The following is a 17,549-nucleotide window of genomic DNA, read 5'->3' as shown; positions in this document are numbered from 1 at the left end:
ACTCGAAAAGAAACCGAAACGGAAGGAAATGCGGATATAGAAAGAAACGAAAACATTTCTCCTCGGTGTGGAATTTAATAACGAAGACTCGGCATGCACAATAAACGAGATGAAAGAAATTACGTTAGGGATAAATGAAATAAAACCAAATTTTATGAAATAATTTGTTACAAGAAATACAGTTGAATACTTCATAACGAGCCAAAACCACTCCATACAAATTTTACTTCTGCGTTTTGTCGTAATAACTGTATGAAGTAATACAATTATAAAATATTCATATGAAAATAATGTACCCAATTATAGATAAAACAATAGGAGGGCGTTATCTATACATTTGTATGTAAACAAAATGTTAACACAGGTCGAGTTTTAAAGACTGTTGAATAGTTTTAGAGTAAAATCACTAACTATCAAACTTGAAAAATAATGTTCAAAATTATATTTTTTAATAAAGTTATGGCCATTTAAAAAGTATATTTTTTGTCTTTGCTCCATTATTCCTTATATTTTACCACAAAATAAATATTTGTTGAGATTATGTGACACTCGTTAATATAAAATAATTATTACAAAACAAATGTGGATATTCATAGACAATGAATATTATTCATTATTAAAATTAAAAAATTTAAATTTAAATTACGATTTCATAATTTCTAAGATAGAAGAAACATACATATTTATAATTATTCCTGTTCGACCACAGACGATGAGATATTGGCTTTTTTTATTACCTACATTAAGTATACTTTTTTACTAAATTTATTTTTTATATTAAAACTAGGCGCCCAGTGCGGTGTGAGGGAAAGGTTTTTTTATTTCTAAACGCCTCATTTTAGAAAATAAAACAAGTCACATTTATGAGTACATATACATATAAAAATGTAAAGCCTTGTTTTTTTCTGTATACCTATTATATAACACGGTATTTTATTTTTATTGTAGTTAGTGCTACACTACCAGTGTGTGGTAGCCACACACTGTGATATAATACCTATATAACGACGTCACATAAGTGTAGTAGTAGGTTAATCACCCGTACGCCACTGCCGACTAGAATATAATATACGAACTTCTGTTTGCGGGGACGCATTTCCATTAGGTTTAATATCATATTTGTGTGCATTGATGTCCGAATAATTGTACTTTGTACATAAAACCCGTCATCGGGTCACGTACAGAGATCACGTGACGCATTGCACTATATTATATTATGGACCTATACAGCATATGTATATAATATTTGTCCTTATTATTGACAACAATGCGAGGCCGACGGGCGACAGAATGGATCCATAAAGGCACTAGACTAGAAACTGGCGTTAAAATATATGCTTGCTATGAGAGCAAAGAGATCATGTCGGTTTTTGGCGGAAACGAGGACCTCGACAAGGCTACAATAACTTAAGGTGTCTGTACATACGTTTCGAACTCACGGGTCATTTAATTTGTTTTTTTTTTTAATAGTTAAAGATACTCGTCATTTATTTATTATTTGTCCGTCGAAAAAAGTACCTACTCTTTTAAAAATCATATTCCAAAATACGATGTGTTGCGTTCATGCGAAATATGAAAATAATTACAAAACTACTATTTTTATATTTTATTTAGCATTTTACAACTTGTATTTTCTATCGCCTATTTTGTTTTCTAAAGCAAACAGTGTTTTTTTTTTCACGGATAGCTAGTAAATGATGCACAATGTAAATGTACTAATAACAATGAAAGTGATTGATGTTTTTTTTTTGTTTGATATAACTACCGTTGGTTTTATATTGGACACGAAGAGCCAAGGTGCAAATAAGTAAATAGTTATCCGAGATTCGAGACACGTATAAATTATGAACAAAAAACAATACTATTCTATTTAAAGTAAATTTAGTGTTATACACAATGACTCTTTATGGGAAGACATTGTACATAAAGAAAAAAAACAAATCAATATTTATATCTATAACATATACTTTGTGAGAAATTCTATACGTCGCATTGTTTTCTTTTAAAAAATGTTTCCCGTTTCGCATCCATTCATGTGGAAACGTCACTTAATTGACACATTGTTATGCAAATATGTTGGCTCATGCGCGCATATATTGAATGTATAAATAAATCGACCTAAATAAATGTAAAAAGATCAAATGATTGCAGTGTAATATTTAAAATCAAACGTATTCGACGATTTAAATTAGTCATAATTAGGTGTTGTTTTTTATAAATAAAACTTGTTCTGTACTTGTAGACATTTACTGAAAACATGGCGTTTTGCCAACACTCATATTATTGACCTATGCCAACAATTACAGGCTGTTGGCAGTCAATAAAGAAATCTATCCAATTTGTTAAATCGCGGTAAATTTATATGATTATCTTGTATCCTAAACAAATTGTAAGATGCTGTGTTAAACGCTTTATTTGTATATAGATGAATGATGATAACTATATTACAATCTGCAAAGCCAGCAAACAGCGAAGTTTATGTGGGCGGTGGGTTGAATATTTTCATTTCTTCAACAATGTCATAATTTCAAAAAATATTGATTACTTAAGGTGATAATATGTATACAAATATAAACCATACACGAGATTTTTTCAAGTTTCAAACCACTTATCATGTTTTTCAAAATATATTTTTAGCTTTGAAAAATAATAAATTCCAATAGATTTTATAACAAATAAGTATCGTAAATCATTTACATGAAATGTTTATATTATACTAAAAACTATACTCATCATTGCTGTAAGTACACGCAAATAAAAAAAAACTACAGCGAGTACATACATTTTTAACCTATAGGTCGACCAAGGTTATAACCAATATACATAATCACTTGTATATTTTCGTATTTATGATAATTTGGTTAGTCATTTTCATACGCAAATTCACGTGACACTTGACGAGACAGCGACGTCATATAGAAAAGTATTTCGTGTCGTAGCCATAACATTAAGCCTATGTAAACGTATGCTTAAATCTTAATAGATCTGCACAGTGTGGTAAGTTTATGGTGTTAACCATAAAATATTTTTTTTTATCCTTTAACGGCCACCGTTCATGGTTCACCGTTAGTTGTGTAGACATGCGTAATAAATTGTACTGCACATAAAATAATTTGAACAAAAATAGTAAAAAAAAATGAAAATTAGCATTAATAAAAAATTGTTCAGCATTTGTTTCGTACAGTTTACGGTGTGAAGATCGCAATACTGTGTTAGAAAGTAATTACTCACAAAACAAATGAAAACTAGAAGTGTTAGTTATCCAACAGATCAAACCATACATAAAAAATTACTTGACATTTAAAAAAAAACAATGGTAAAATTTTTATTTCTTTGAATCTTTGAAAAATTGCGTTATTTAAATATTAACCCATTAGACGGCCATGAATAGTTATTATATATTCATCAATTACGCTAAACAAATAGTTTAGCATTTAGTATCAAAGACATGAGTACTTACGAGTTAAGATGAAGAAGAATACCACATAACTGGCTGTACCTTTAGGTTATATTTTGCATTGTAAATAACATTAATTTAGTTTTTAATTTTTAGTAGTTTAACGAGAAACGTTATCAAAACGAATCATTTATTACTAAAACTATGCATATATTCGCTAAATATTTTTTAATATAAACCACTTGTGAATATAATATCGTCATCAATTTAAATTAGTAAGTGATCGCTTTAAAGTCTAATCAAATGTGTAGAATTTAGGTTTAAAAAAAAACACCGATACATTGATATTTAAATGCGTTAATGAATAATCAAAACAACTGAAAATATTCTTATTGTATTGTTAACTTTAGGCAAACGGCCACGATAAATATTAAAACAAAGTGTTGACGCGTAACACTGAACACATTAAGATTATTAAAAGTATTTTCGCGAGTAGAGCATTAGTAATATCGCCTGAATTACACATTGTAAAATAATAATAAAAAAAGAAGCAATACGCTAAAAGCCACCCGATTATTGTTGAATATCAGATTAAAGTGAGTGAGAAATATTACTTAAATGTGAACGTTTGTGCGGTGTACGTGGATCTTAAAATAAAGGAAAAATGAATACTTGATTTCGAGAATAATTTAAACTTTTTTTATTATAATTTCGTCCCATCCATGTTTTAATTTTGAAGTTTTTCAGCCGAGTCTGCAATCACGAAAGAGCATTTTCATGTCTCGTTGAAGTACCGAATAAATTTAGAGTAGTGGTGAATTTATAGATAATGATATAGTATATTAAGAAGCAGTAACATAAGCTAGTATATTAAAACATCAAGTTTCTGGCTTATGTTGTAGCGTTTAATATCTGGCTTAAAAAAATTCATAATAAATTCGGGACCTTAAACTATTTTGAATTTATTATTTAGTTCTAATTTGAACGTTGAACGTACAGCATATCTCTTATCTCATATCAGATAACAGTGTAACGCTTTTTTCCTTATAATTTGTTCGGTGCTAGAGTTATGTGCCAGAGCTAAGACATGAAAATGTCAAAATAAAGTCTGCTATTTTATTAATAACCCTCCCACCATTTTTTAAAATTTAAATATTAAAAACAACTAGTAGTGTTCCAGTAAAAAAAAAATATTTTGGAATTAATAAATTATTATTAAAAACCATTACGATAATACCGACAATTTTTAAATTTATACAATAAAAAAGTAGCCCCCAAAAAAACTTTTAACTCGAAAATATTTAATTATATTTTTTTAGTAGACATAAAATTTCACATGCTGAGTAATTTACTTAAAATAGTTAGTTTCATAAAAAAAAGATACTGGTTCATGAAATTAAAAAAAACTCGTATTTGTCTGTCGCTCCGTAGTTGGACTCTGCAATAAATCTGAAACGTCAGCATTCAGTTGAAGACATGCGAAAATTATCCACATGATATTCAGTATTATCAAATAGGTACATAACACGATATTTTAAATTTTGGTCACATTTGTAATATGTAAATAACATTAGGAATAGGTACTGGTCACAACCACAGCATTGCTATTTTTGTAAGTAAACAGTACAACATGAATAATATAAAACAACATTTTATTTTTAAAACAATTTGAACAATTATCCCCTATTGAACCGTTTAGAAAGTATAAAATGTACATTTTATAAAAATACGTATCTACTACATTTATAGCGTTTGACTGAATTACAGCTATCATTTAATGGTCGGTGTGTACGTAACAAATTCTTTTTTGGTCAACTGATGCACCATGGACTTGTGCTGGAGTCCCACTCCGGTTTCCTTGTTTTCCAAGTATGTTCTCAAAAACAAACGACTGTGTTCCCCGACTTCGGGGTCTTGCAAGAAATCCTCGCACTGCAAAAATGAACACGGTTGAAATCTTACTCGTTTTATACAGATCTGTTTAAGCTCTAAGTCATGCGTGACTTTAATTTGGTCAACAAAAAAACAAAAAAATAATTCGGCCCGTTGTCTTCTCGCGCTTAATTACTTTTATATAGGTCGTACGTTTAATTAGATGACATACATCAATTAACGGGTTCTATATATGGTCGGTCAATCGATTCGTTACGATCTTGTTTTACATGGCATACAATATTCGGCAACCGTGAAGTGAATTAAAAAAATAAATACAGTGCGCGTTTAATTAAACACTGCCGGAAAGATATGTACTTTAAATATTTTGATAACAGCTCCGAGGTTGTATACACTATATAGCTCGGTACAATAGTATACCGAGAGGAAACAATTCGGTCATTTTTCTTTCCTTAAAACTATTTCAAACGTCTCGGAGGACATTACATAGAATTTTATTCGTCTGCTACTTTTGCGAGTCGTCCGGGGCCGGAGGGACGAAACGGCTCTTGATATATCGACCTCGGGGACAATATACCCTTTATTTTATTCTCTTTTTTTTTTTTGTCTATACAAACGATAAACGCTTTCTCCGCTTACGGTAATAGCAACAGCCGGAGAAGATAACGAGCCGAAAGCGCGGAAAGTGTTAATTCGATAGATTAGCATCACGGGGTGCAAGGCCAACGCACCGATGGAGGTAGTGGGTTATTAAAAAAAGAGAAAAAAACGTCATAAATCTACTACAGCGACGGATTTATTAACGTTTTTTTTTTTTTTTGAAACAAAACATTTTCAAAACACCTTCATCCATTTTGCTTCGGTTATCTCACGGTCGTCGATGATTATTTGGTCGGTCAACGGTCGCAGGGCGGCGACAAAATACAAGTCGGCACAGTCGAAACTACCGCTTTGGACATGCCTGAACGCTACCAAAGAGTTAAATTCGCATTGAACGCCGGTCTCCTCCAAAACTTCTCTGACGGCCGCGTCGCCAATGTTTTCCCCTGTCAAAAACAATTCAAACCATTATTGATTATCGTTAATTAATCACGCAGATTTTAATATCATTCCCAAACGGCTTTATTATTGTAGAGTTATATACGAGTAGGCTGTACCGTGCCCATTACTTTCGAAGCATACCTAAGTAATGGCCACAGCGAAAGGGCGGTTTTAAATGTTAAACTGAAACGTCCGCGTTTATGTCAATAATATATCATACGACTTTAGCATTATATAAATAATTTGTATAAAATATTATTATAAATTATAATAAAATTACATACCAATCAAAATCACAGATACATCGATTTTTTTTTTAACTTTCATAACATTTTTAATGAACAAAGCGCTGGAAGGACTATGTGTAAGGATTTATGTACACCAACAATACGTTCATAATAAGGGAGAAAAGAAAAATATATTTTTTTTTTCGTGGAAAACCCTAAAACATGAGTTTTAAATGTCACTCAGAAACGATCTATACAGTTATATTTCGACGGCTTTCGCAAAAACCCTTAAAGGAATTATGTGATATATTTAATTTTATTGTCAGTTAAAAAAAATAATTTAAGACAAAGTCGATTTTTAATATTCTTTATAGTTTATTCATTACTCGTACTCATCGGAGTGATGATATCACAGATGATTAAAAATAGTTTTTCCTTATAAACTTATTGAATAATGGTTTAAATGTGGGAGTAAGTTGACGGGGGCGTATACCATCAAAACTGTTCAAGCTTTTCTAAAAAACAAAACCTGCAATTCAAACTAGCGTAGCCTACTATGTCTTTTATGTTTGTTAATATATCAAGGAAGGTGGTGTATACCACAATATCATTCCTACTGTATTCATATATACGGCATAAACTTAATATTTCATTCGTTGTAAATACAGGTGTTTAAAAAGTGGTAGCGCCGTAGCGGATGGAATGTGCTTAGTATTTAATATTTATACGTTATACTAGTGTTCGTTGTATAATGCCAGTTCGTGTCTTGTACACTGCAGATTGTGGTAAATAGAAGAACTAATAATTTTGTATAGCTGCTGATATTATACGGACATATAAATTGTAGGTAGGTATAGATATAAAGTTATAGCATTTCAATATCAATAAATTATTAATATTGGTCATTGGCATGTGAAATCGATACAACACTATATTATCTAACGCGTTCGCGTGCACCGAATGGGTACCATATTAAGCGGACCGTATTGAAGTGGAAATCCGGTATATTTTATTGGATAGGAAATAAACATGCGAGCAATATACAAATTACAATTATAGTAGTTCGCCAAGGCCGGAGGTACGCGTTATTTACAATAAAGAAAAAACATTATTTATGCGGTTTGTGCAGTGTGAAATAAAAAAAACCAAATAACTGCCGTTGATTATATAGCGAGATATAGTGCTGCTTTTGTGTGCGCTTTTCTCGTCGCGCCCTTAGGTCTGGAAAATTATAGAAAACACAGCTGGTGGCATATTATTTCGACAGACCGACGATGGCAGTCGCGGTTCAATCAAAATCTCGCCGATATCGCTTCGTCTGTGCAATACTAACAGCTAATAAACGCTTTCAAACGACATGATCGACCAATTAACGACCGAAACCCGGAATTATTGACCCAAATTCCATGGTTCTTTTAATTGTTCCACTCTCAGGTAAGGGTTTAACGGCAATTAATTAAATAGTAAGTACACGGTTGAATACCGTCGTTTTCTGCGAACCAAAGTTAAATAATTACCCGGACCGTGTTATGCAAACAAAAAAAAAATCAATATTATTGCGGAATTTATTAAGCTCACCAGGTTCTATGTAGCCGCCCGGTAATTTCCACAGAGGCAAACCGTGGTCTTTGACTACTAGCAGACTGTCGTTGCGAAGCACTAATCCTCCGGCACCCGTGTAAGTGTGTGGGGCACATACTCCAACGCCTTCGATCCCGTTTGCTTTCAGCCTTTTGTACATCCAAAGCTCGTTCCCATCCGGCGAAGTTCGATGAAATCGGAAATCGTTCTGCAAACGTTGGAAGAACAATCAAAGCACGTCATATTATTCCTGTTATATTATATAAATGTCACACACACGCGCCGGCGACAGAAAATCCACATAAAGCCGATCAAAACATCAAGAAGCCTTTGGCACGGGACTCTGTATTATGTTATACATAAGGAAAAGAAAAGCGAGAGAGAGAAAGAGATAAAGAGCACTAAGCACATGTCAAAACACAAAACCCGTCGAGTGTACTATACGAAATTACAGCGCTATTACTTTTTCCCGTGTATTTTGACATATTTAATAAGATATCGGCTACATTCGTGCGTGAGTGTATTATACTCCTTTATAGGGAAAAATTGTAAGAAAACCATGGATAAAACACTGCCGTTGTATGGATATAGTGTTTGGGAATAGAAAAAAAATGTTTTTCTACGAAGAGAAAATACTGTATCGTAGCGAAAATCATAAAATACAACCGACACGTTTTTAACGACATTTAAAAATCAAACCGTTTATTTTTCTTTTAAAGGCAGACAATACCGTACAATTTGATATGAAATCGTACATAATTATTTTAAGTCCAAGCGTTCCCTAGGGTTTTTATTCAGTCTTTAAATATAATACCTATGTATGTTGATAATAATCCGAAAAAATATTATACCTCCGCATATTTGTTTTTATAATACTATGCTTAAAAAACAATATTTAATCGTTGTTATACAGAAAAAAACGTACGTATAAATTGTTGCATTTTTATAATAATGGGATTGAAAGCGCACGTTTTATTTGACGTTTTACTACTAACCTGACAAAATTACGCCTATACACTTAGGATGGTCGTCCAGTTCAACACAGTTATTTGAGTTTATTATTGGTCTCTTTACTAGGTTATTAGGCAAATCGATTTTTGTTTTTTAATTAATATTGTGTTTAAATCTTATTTAAATTTCTCAAATTTTTAGTATTCTTATTATTGTTTTTTTTTTAAGTAAACGGAAACAGTTATTCAAAAATCGACTTCTACAATAACCTGGGAAAGAGTTCGATGAGCTTAAATATTTGTATAGAACTAAAATTTGACAATTTTAAGTAGGCGTGATTTTGTCAGGTTTTAGGTCTAAATTGGATTCTTGTAAGAACAAAATTGCTTTTACTCGTAGAAAAAATTGTATACGTTAAAAATTATACTCTAAACCTTAAAGGAAATTAACCTGAACATACATTCGGTCGAAATTAATTAAACCACTTTTTTCATAAAAATTGCCTACATAAAAACCGCCCGCTTTCAATCCCCGAACGGAATCCGACGAACGGGATTAATATAGTATCATTATAAAGAGAGGTAACGTTTAAATTTGTTTGATATTTCTTCCCGTAATTCCTTTGTAGTAACAAAACGTTATGCATGTTGCTTATTGCATATAGGTACAACGTTGTATAATACAAATAATATGATTTGAGCATGTCGTTTCGAGAGGAATAACAAAAAATCCGTACACTTTTTTTACGGAAATGCCCTTCCGTTTTGCACCGACTGTGAGGGATACTCTGGGTCGGGGCGTATGTACTAACCGGCGAGCGTTTTTTTTTCAAAGTCTTTTCCTCACGTCATCATGGTTGTACTTACCCGGGCCAATTCGGGGATCCAATGCGCATGCCGGCGATCCACCCGGAACCACGCTAAGTGCACCTGTTCGTCCTCCGACCATTTAATTAGAGACCCTGCGGAAAATAATGTTTTTTTGAAAACGTGTTAAACAACTTATATATAATATATTTCCCGAGAAGCTCGATCCAGGGTCCCATATGGCTGCAACGACGCCCTTGGTATTTATTATTACACGCGGTAGGTATCGGAGGAGGCGCGAGAAGAGGGAGTTACCCGAACGGCTTAGTGTTAAAAACAAAAAAAAAAGCCTCCTCCAGCAACAACAACAACAACCGAATCGAAGGGGGTGAAGTTCAATTTCGGGGGCTGTGCTCGAGGGTGAAGCGTGAGGGGAGGTGGTGGATTAATGCGGAATCCCCGGGGGCAAACGCGCATACTCTCTCACGCTGCTCTGATGCAAGGGGAATAAATCACAGATTAACTTGACGGTTCGCATTCAAATTTATGTCGATGGATCGCCCAGTCGCGACCGACACTGCGAATAAATATACCTACACATAAAAAATTTGTTATTAATCCGTCCGGCGGTATTAGCCGGTATTTTGCGAAAAAAAAACTCATATTTTATTCGCCATAAACGTTTACCGATTAAAACAATAACAATAATAATATATAGATGATAATTTTTCATAAAATAATATATAGGTACCAGCGTCGATAATAACTATTAATATTATATAAATTACCTCTATGTTTCCACTATAGATAAATCGCTACGAAGGATTTTAAAAATATTAATTTATATGCATTTATTTATATATTTTTATAGTTAATACACTTCGAATGGATTATATGTACATGTTTTTAAAGTGAGTTTTTTAAATTTGACTAACTAATCGTAGATATCGAGACTTCCACAGAACGGTGGAAATGACAAAACGAATACCGTTTACATTACCAAAACAACGGGGAAACAATTTAAGATTTATATTATTAAGTACGAGTATGAAGTCACAGTGTTTATGTAACTCAGCTCCGTACTGACCTAATTGCGGTAGTTAGTAATTCATAATTTATACTTGTAAGACTTAAGTGATTAAAAGCCATTTAATGACTTAAATAAACGACACTCATTGCAATTGTTACGATGCAAAAACATGTTTTTAGTTTGTCTTAATTCAAAATATTTGCTTATGTTACATTTTAATTAGTTTAATAGTATAAATAGTTGAAAAAATTAAAATATTAAAATAAAACGAATTAGTAATACCCTTGTAAAATTGTATTTATAAGCGGAATTATTCAAGAAGGTACAAATAAATAAAGCATTGTATTAAAACCGTGGGTGTTGAATGAGTTCCGGTTAAAATTTACATTTCTTTAGCCATAGGCATATTATGATGCGATGGAGATTATGTCCCTTACACGATTTGTGATCATATAGACTTGAATAGGAATTCCCCCTGCCCTCGTCCGCTTTCTCAAACCTACCCTAAATTTGTCTATGCATCTATAAGCCATACGAGTTCAACAAGCGTATAAGTATATACCAAATTAAATTTTATATTTGGTGTACATACTTTATATAGACTATCTGACAATGGTTGATAATTTTAAATACCGGAATATTATTATGTTATGTTATTTTCGGTTGTTGCCATACCACATTATATTCTTTGAGACAAAAAAATGTTAAGCATAACTTTTTACATTGCTTCAATAATAAGTACCTACCATTTAAACTATTTTTAATTTCATCTCAAACTTATTTGTAAATAAATAATAATAACAGATTTTTTTATGAATGTTTTTCATTTTAACTTTTATTATATAATACCAAAAAACGGCTTCACGCAAATAACTAAATATAAATGATGAAACATTTTTTTTAATGAGATTTTGGCTTTAAATAAGAACAACTATATTTATTATTTATGTTTTCCCAGGTTTCGCAGATAATATTTTTCTTTTTTACTGATTAAATACTTAACAAGTATGAAGTAATATAAGTCATTGCTTCCAACAAAAGAAAACAGTAATTTTACCTTCTGCCTTCACTTCTCTACGTCAACAATATTTGAAATATTAATGTAATAAAATCAGAAGAGATTTTCGATTGCAATTCAGAGAGTAGGAATAACTAGCACATGGGTTTTCTAATATTTTTACTTGCCGTGTCAACCAAAATCTAAAGCACTATACGAGAAAAATAAATAAAAGTACACATGTATGCGAGGTTTTATATGCGAGCAGAGTAGTAGCATGTTCCCTTGTAGAATAAAAGCTACATAAAAGATTATACGTTAAAACCACTTTATTAACTTTATAAATATTTTATTTATAATAATTGTTTAGATATCTACAACATTTTTAAATTCAGCGACGTGTAGACATTCTTCGGAAGACGTGTATTCAATAAACGAGTTGACGGTGAACTCAATGTCAAACCAACCTTCTTTAGTGATTTGAATAAACAATTCAATTTGTTCAACTACCGATGCGTGAAACATATCAGAGCCTATTGCATTATTATTATTGTTTTTAATTGAAAAAATGGATAAAGTGATTGGCGAAATTGTTGATTGTGACAAGATGGATGTAATTTTACTCTCTATCTCTTTGACACTTTCCGTTTTCTGATGGATATAACTGTTTATAAGGTTCACGGTGTCGTCTCTCGGTTTACAGATGACGTTTTTTATGAGTTGGTCCGAGGTTCACGAATTCAGCTATAAATTGCTTTTTGCGTTTTATTAAGTAACCAGCATTGGACGACGCCAATAAGAAATGTCTACTCTAAAATGTAATGCTACGTGTTTTGATGTTTCTGTGAAATTTTTTTGAAAAATGATAATAAACTTAGCCTGGTTGCTAGTGTCACGTCTAATGCCATATCGATGTTGTATACATGGCTTAGCCTGTTTTCGATAATTTCCCAAAATTCAGTGCCAATGCTACGTACACTATTGTTTGTTTTCCAGGTAAGCCGCTTAGGCTTAATGTTCTCATAGATCTTTGTTGTTGGCCACTAGTAAGTATACCCAAACTACTGTTTGCCCTCTTTTGTTCATCAAACATCACCTTATTATTCACAATCAACCCTATAAGGCTTTTCAATTTATCTGCGCTGTTTGTTGTTTGAAGGATCTGTTCAGTTAATTCTTTAACGCCACCTTCAATGCTGTGGAATTTATACTCATACGACTTCAAAAATCGAGTACGGCGTTAACGGCCTGATGAACGGTAAACATGGTTGCATGGTTTTTGCTATCGACTTTGTCCGATTTTTTGGGTAAATCTAAGAACCTGTGCAGTCTATCCGCGTACAACCAGAATGTCCACGTGGTGTTCGTAACACCATTTAGTGTTGTATCATGTATTTAATTCAGTCTTTATTTTAACCTTAAGATATCATAAATTTTATTTACTCTGTAACATTTATAGTATCTGCTTACAAAATCAAAAGGTTGTAATTTTAATAGTTATTGATGTCATTAGGCGCTTTATATGAATTTTTAAGGCCTTCGCAACCGATTTTCCTAAAAAGACAACAAACAGAAATTGCATAATTTTACGATTTTAAACGGAGTGGGAACGTACACAAAAACATGTGTGTAATAGCATTTATGTTTTAACAATTAAATTAACTTAATAAAACGTCGTGTAAACCAATCGTACAACAACCATTGGATAATTAAATCTTAAGACATACACCTTATTTACAACTTGATCGTAGGTGTAATTATTGTTTCTTAACGCAACAAGCTTGTAGTTTTTATAATTGCATTGCGAAAAGACGGCGCTCGACGTCGCGACGTTTAAACAATGAAAGTAATAGGTGGGTAATAACAAGTCGGAGGGACAAATTGTTAAATAAATATAAAAACTTCTTTTTAATTAATTTGAATACTATTTCATAACATAATAATAACAATTAATAAAGGTGTTCGTAAATTATTGCGACAATCGTCGCCATAAAATGTTAATGTTTTATTTCAACCGGGAGGTGTTTAAAACGCTCTCCTCTAATTGTTAAATATTAATTGTCTATACTATACCAATAGTACTATAAGAACTCAATTTGCTATGTACTGTTCAAAAGTAAGGAGCATATATATTAACTCACAAAAGCTTACTCAGCTATAAACGTTTCTGTGGAATTAAGCGTTAAAATTGATACTTTTTATTGTATAGGTATACTATACACCACGTACAAAAAAAGATTGCTGCGTTTACTAGAATATAACTTTAAAAAAAGATAAAATATATATTATCGCTTTTATTTCGAAATCCCTATCACGAGTACGAGAAAAAAAACGACTCATTTCCAAGAGCAAGTTAACCAAATTGCCCTACTCGACGTTGTTAGGCAATCATTAGTTACGTCAACTAATTTAATTACCTTGTAGAAAATATCGCAAAGGAAAAAAACAATTTTTTATCACTCTAGAAGCACACGAGTTGTGTTTTTGACAGTTAACATTTTCTCGATACCCACTGACGGAAAACGGGTTTTCAGTGGAAAATTGCCGTGACAAAAAACCTTTTAAACTCTACGAGTTTTTTGGGCATCAAAAATCACTACTCTGTTCGTAAACCTCTTCTTAACGTCAAAAACATAACCATAAAAACACCCTTATATTATCGTTATTATTTTTTCTATCTTTTAAATAAAGTTAGTCATGTTAATAAAGAAATGGTCAACGGTCCGTAAAAACAAAACCCCCGACTTGGCTCAAATAATACCTAATGTATTATTCAAACGATTCGTTATATCAACAATCATTTAGATAAAAACGTCCGATTTTTTTTTTTATAAAACCGTTTGTTATACTTAAGTTTCTAAAGTTCGATATTTTATGAAATAAAAACACAGCAGATTTCAGAGACACGAGGCACGTATTTGCCGAAAAAACACTCGACAAGGGTGGATAAAAGTATTTTATATATATATATATATATATATATTTACCAGTTTTTAACCTCTACTTTCCTTCCCTAAGTTTTGTTTGCTCCAAAAAATGGCGACAAAAATGTCCGTTGAGAAAACGCAGTATAACGGGAAAAAATGCGTTTTCATTAATAAAATCATTTTTCTGCCGGACGGATTCTGGTCCAGAGAAACGTTTTCCAATCTCCAATTAATTCATCAGCACCGTCAATTACTGTCGCCAGTCTGCCGCGCCGCCGTTGGCATTTTCCATTAGGTACACCACTTTAGTGATTATTATTCGGCTTGTTTTAAATGGATCTTGGGGTGTAGTTACGGCAACGGTAGAGGCGTGTAAATTTACATTTAAGCCGGCCATTACGCCCGGGAAAATTTTATTCACCCGAAAAACATTGGCTGTATAACATATAATATGCATCCGTGGCGACGGAGTTATATTGATATAAATGTGGCTAATAAAATTAAAACCCCACCAAGGGTGTGAATCCTGTGGGGAGTTGGGACCGTTAAACACCAAAATGTAACAATTAAAATTATTAAACAACGAAGCATAATAATATAGTAGTATAAAATTATTATACATCAGATAGTCGTGACTTTCGAAATACGAAAACATGAAAAAATCATTATGTATTAATTACATTAAAGTTGAAATAAATGAGTTTTAAACCCGGACGCATTTGCGTAGAGCACACAGAAGATTCTAATAAAGAGTTGACGAAGTGGAAATCGATACTTTAGCAGTAGTTTTTCCATTAATGAAATACCCTTTATCGTTTTAACGGTATTAACGTCCAAAAACCATTTACTCGTGGCAACTTCATTCCCTTCAATTTCAAATAAATTAAAGAGAGCGAGTTCATAAAGATAGTTCCAATAAATTCCATTGAACTTCAAACTCCTAAGTAATACCTACAGCCATGTGTATTCCATAGTGTATTCCATAGTGTACTTGAAAGAAGCGAATAATGTAATTGCCAATTCTATTTGAACACCGTAGACTTTTTAAAATTCACTTTTGAACTGTTGAAATGTACACTTAACAATGAGGATTATTAGAAAATCAAGTAGGTAATAGATATTATGAGTAAAAACAAATAATCAAACGGAAATTATAAAAAATATAATACAATAAATCATATTAAACGTCACACAAATTAGATTCAATGCAATAATAAATATGTGCAAATTTCATTTCGTTGTAATGCTAATCGTCTATGTGTATATAACTTCATTATGTTTGTAAATCACTTTTCATAATAAATTATAATGTGTACTTCAGTCACTCAATTAAGATTGTTTGCTAAACAAAAACCAGATTTAAAAAGAAGAAAAGTCGTAATTATTTATAAAACTTGGTACTATACCAAAAAAAGTTTTAAAAAATATATATATATATATATATATATATATATATAAAAGTATAACGCCATTTCAGTCAGTTTCAAAGGATTTTTTATGGAAGAAGTTCATAAATTTCTCTGAGTTTTCAACAGATTTTTTTCAACCATTTAAGAAGAAAAAACTTGACAGTTTCTTTTAATCTCGACACTCTTAAAGTGCAATTATGTCGGCCGAATTCTTTTTAAACGGTATACGCGTGGCAAGACCAAAAAACGCTTTTTAGCGAAAAAAAAAATCACTTCGGTAACAGAATATAAAAATGTCACATCATTAAAAAACAATAAATGTTTTCGCGAAATTTAATATGCGAGTTAACGTATGAGATTATATTATAAATTATAATATTATATGCAAGGATGGAAGACACGTACAAGCAGTCGAAACAAATTATATTATATATATATACATAAATAACATGAGAGAAAAAATGAAATATGGACAACATGGTGTTTTCGAGAAATATTTGAATATATCGTCGCCTATCTTTATGACTTTATGTATAAGGTGACTGTATAGTGTACAGTATATACTATTATTATTGTATATTTTTTTCCGTCCGGATCCCGGAAACAATCATGAGACCGGAGGGAAAGCACAACCGTTTTTCCACTAGCGTTTACAGAACACGTCCCCCGCGTTTGACGGCTATATGTATATATATATATTATAAATAGGTATACAGGGGACGCGCAATCCTATGATGGCGGTTAATAAATCGGCCCAACGTTTCTCGCTGTCACTGATCTGCTATTATATTATACAGCAAGCAAAGCAGCACACAAGGTGAACACAGGTTGTGGGTGATGTCGTGAACGCGGTCGACTCGACACCGTGTGTGTTGCTATACTTGAAAATCGAGGACAGAATGTACATATGTATATAATGTAGGTTTTAAACGGAAGTCCCCGTAGCTGTTTGCTCTGGTTAATAATTAAAGGCCGACCGTCTCTTGGCAGCGGTCACGGGCGCTATAAAATAAACGTTACGGGCCTTTGTGTTTGTGTGGATAATAAACGGTTGTACGGTATTAAAATTTCAACGTTGCGCTCATCTTTCAAACGATAATTACGATTATCGTCCAGGTAATGATAATAATAAATACCGCCCGTGTAAACGACTACGGGACACGGACATAAGCAGTCACCCAACCGTCGTCGTCGTCGTAGAAGGAGGAAGAGGTGGTTTGGCGAGGTATGAGAAGAGGCTGCAGCACGAGTGCGGTAAGGGTAGGGTAGGGTGCTAGCGCGCGTCCCCGG

The 17,549-nt window shown here is 32.4% G+C and overlaps 1 protein-coding gene across 1 annotated transcript in view; it reads right to left on the bottom strand.

The window, feature by feature from the left end:
- Positions 1-5,028: 5,028 nt before the first annotated feature.
- LOC126841146 (uncharacterized) overlaps positions 5,029-17,549 on the bottom strand; it is a 26,913-nt gene continuing 14,392 nt past the window's right edge. The window contains exons 3-6 of the mRNA XM_050577465.1: positions 9,957-10,051; positions 8,137-8,347; positions 6,134-6,336; positions 5,029-5,329 (exon numbers count right to left, since the gene is read on the bottom strand). Of these exons, the coding sequence (XP_050433422.1) occupies positions 5,168-5,329; positions 6,134-6,336; positions 8,137-8,347; positions 9,957-10,051 (671 nt within the window). The 3' untranslated portion in view covers positions 5,029-5,167. The remainder of the gene's footprint in view (positions 5,330-6,133; positions 6,337-8,136; positions 8,348-9,956; positions 10,052-17,549) is intronic.

Source organism: Adelges cooleyi, unplaced genomic scaffold (genome assembly GCF_023614345.1).
Source record: "Adelges cooleyi isolate 19-005CV unplaced genomic scaffold, UGA_ACOO_1.1 ACOO_flye_CR_arks_rails_tigmint_CR_PRNA_376, whole genome shotgun sequence".
Classification (NCBI taxonomy): Eukaryota; Metazoa; Arthropoda; class Insecta; order Hemiptera; family Adelgidae; genus Adelges; species Adelges cooleyi.
This window is presented reverse-complemented; position numbering and strand designations above follow the sequence as displayed.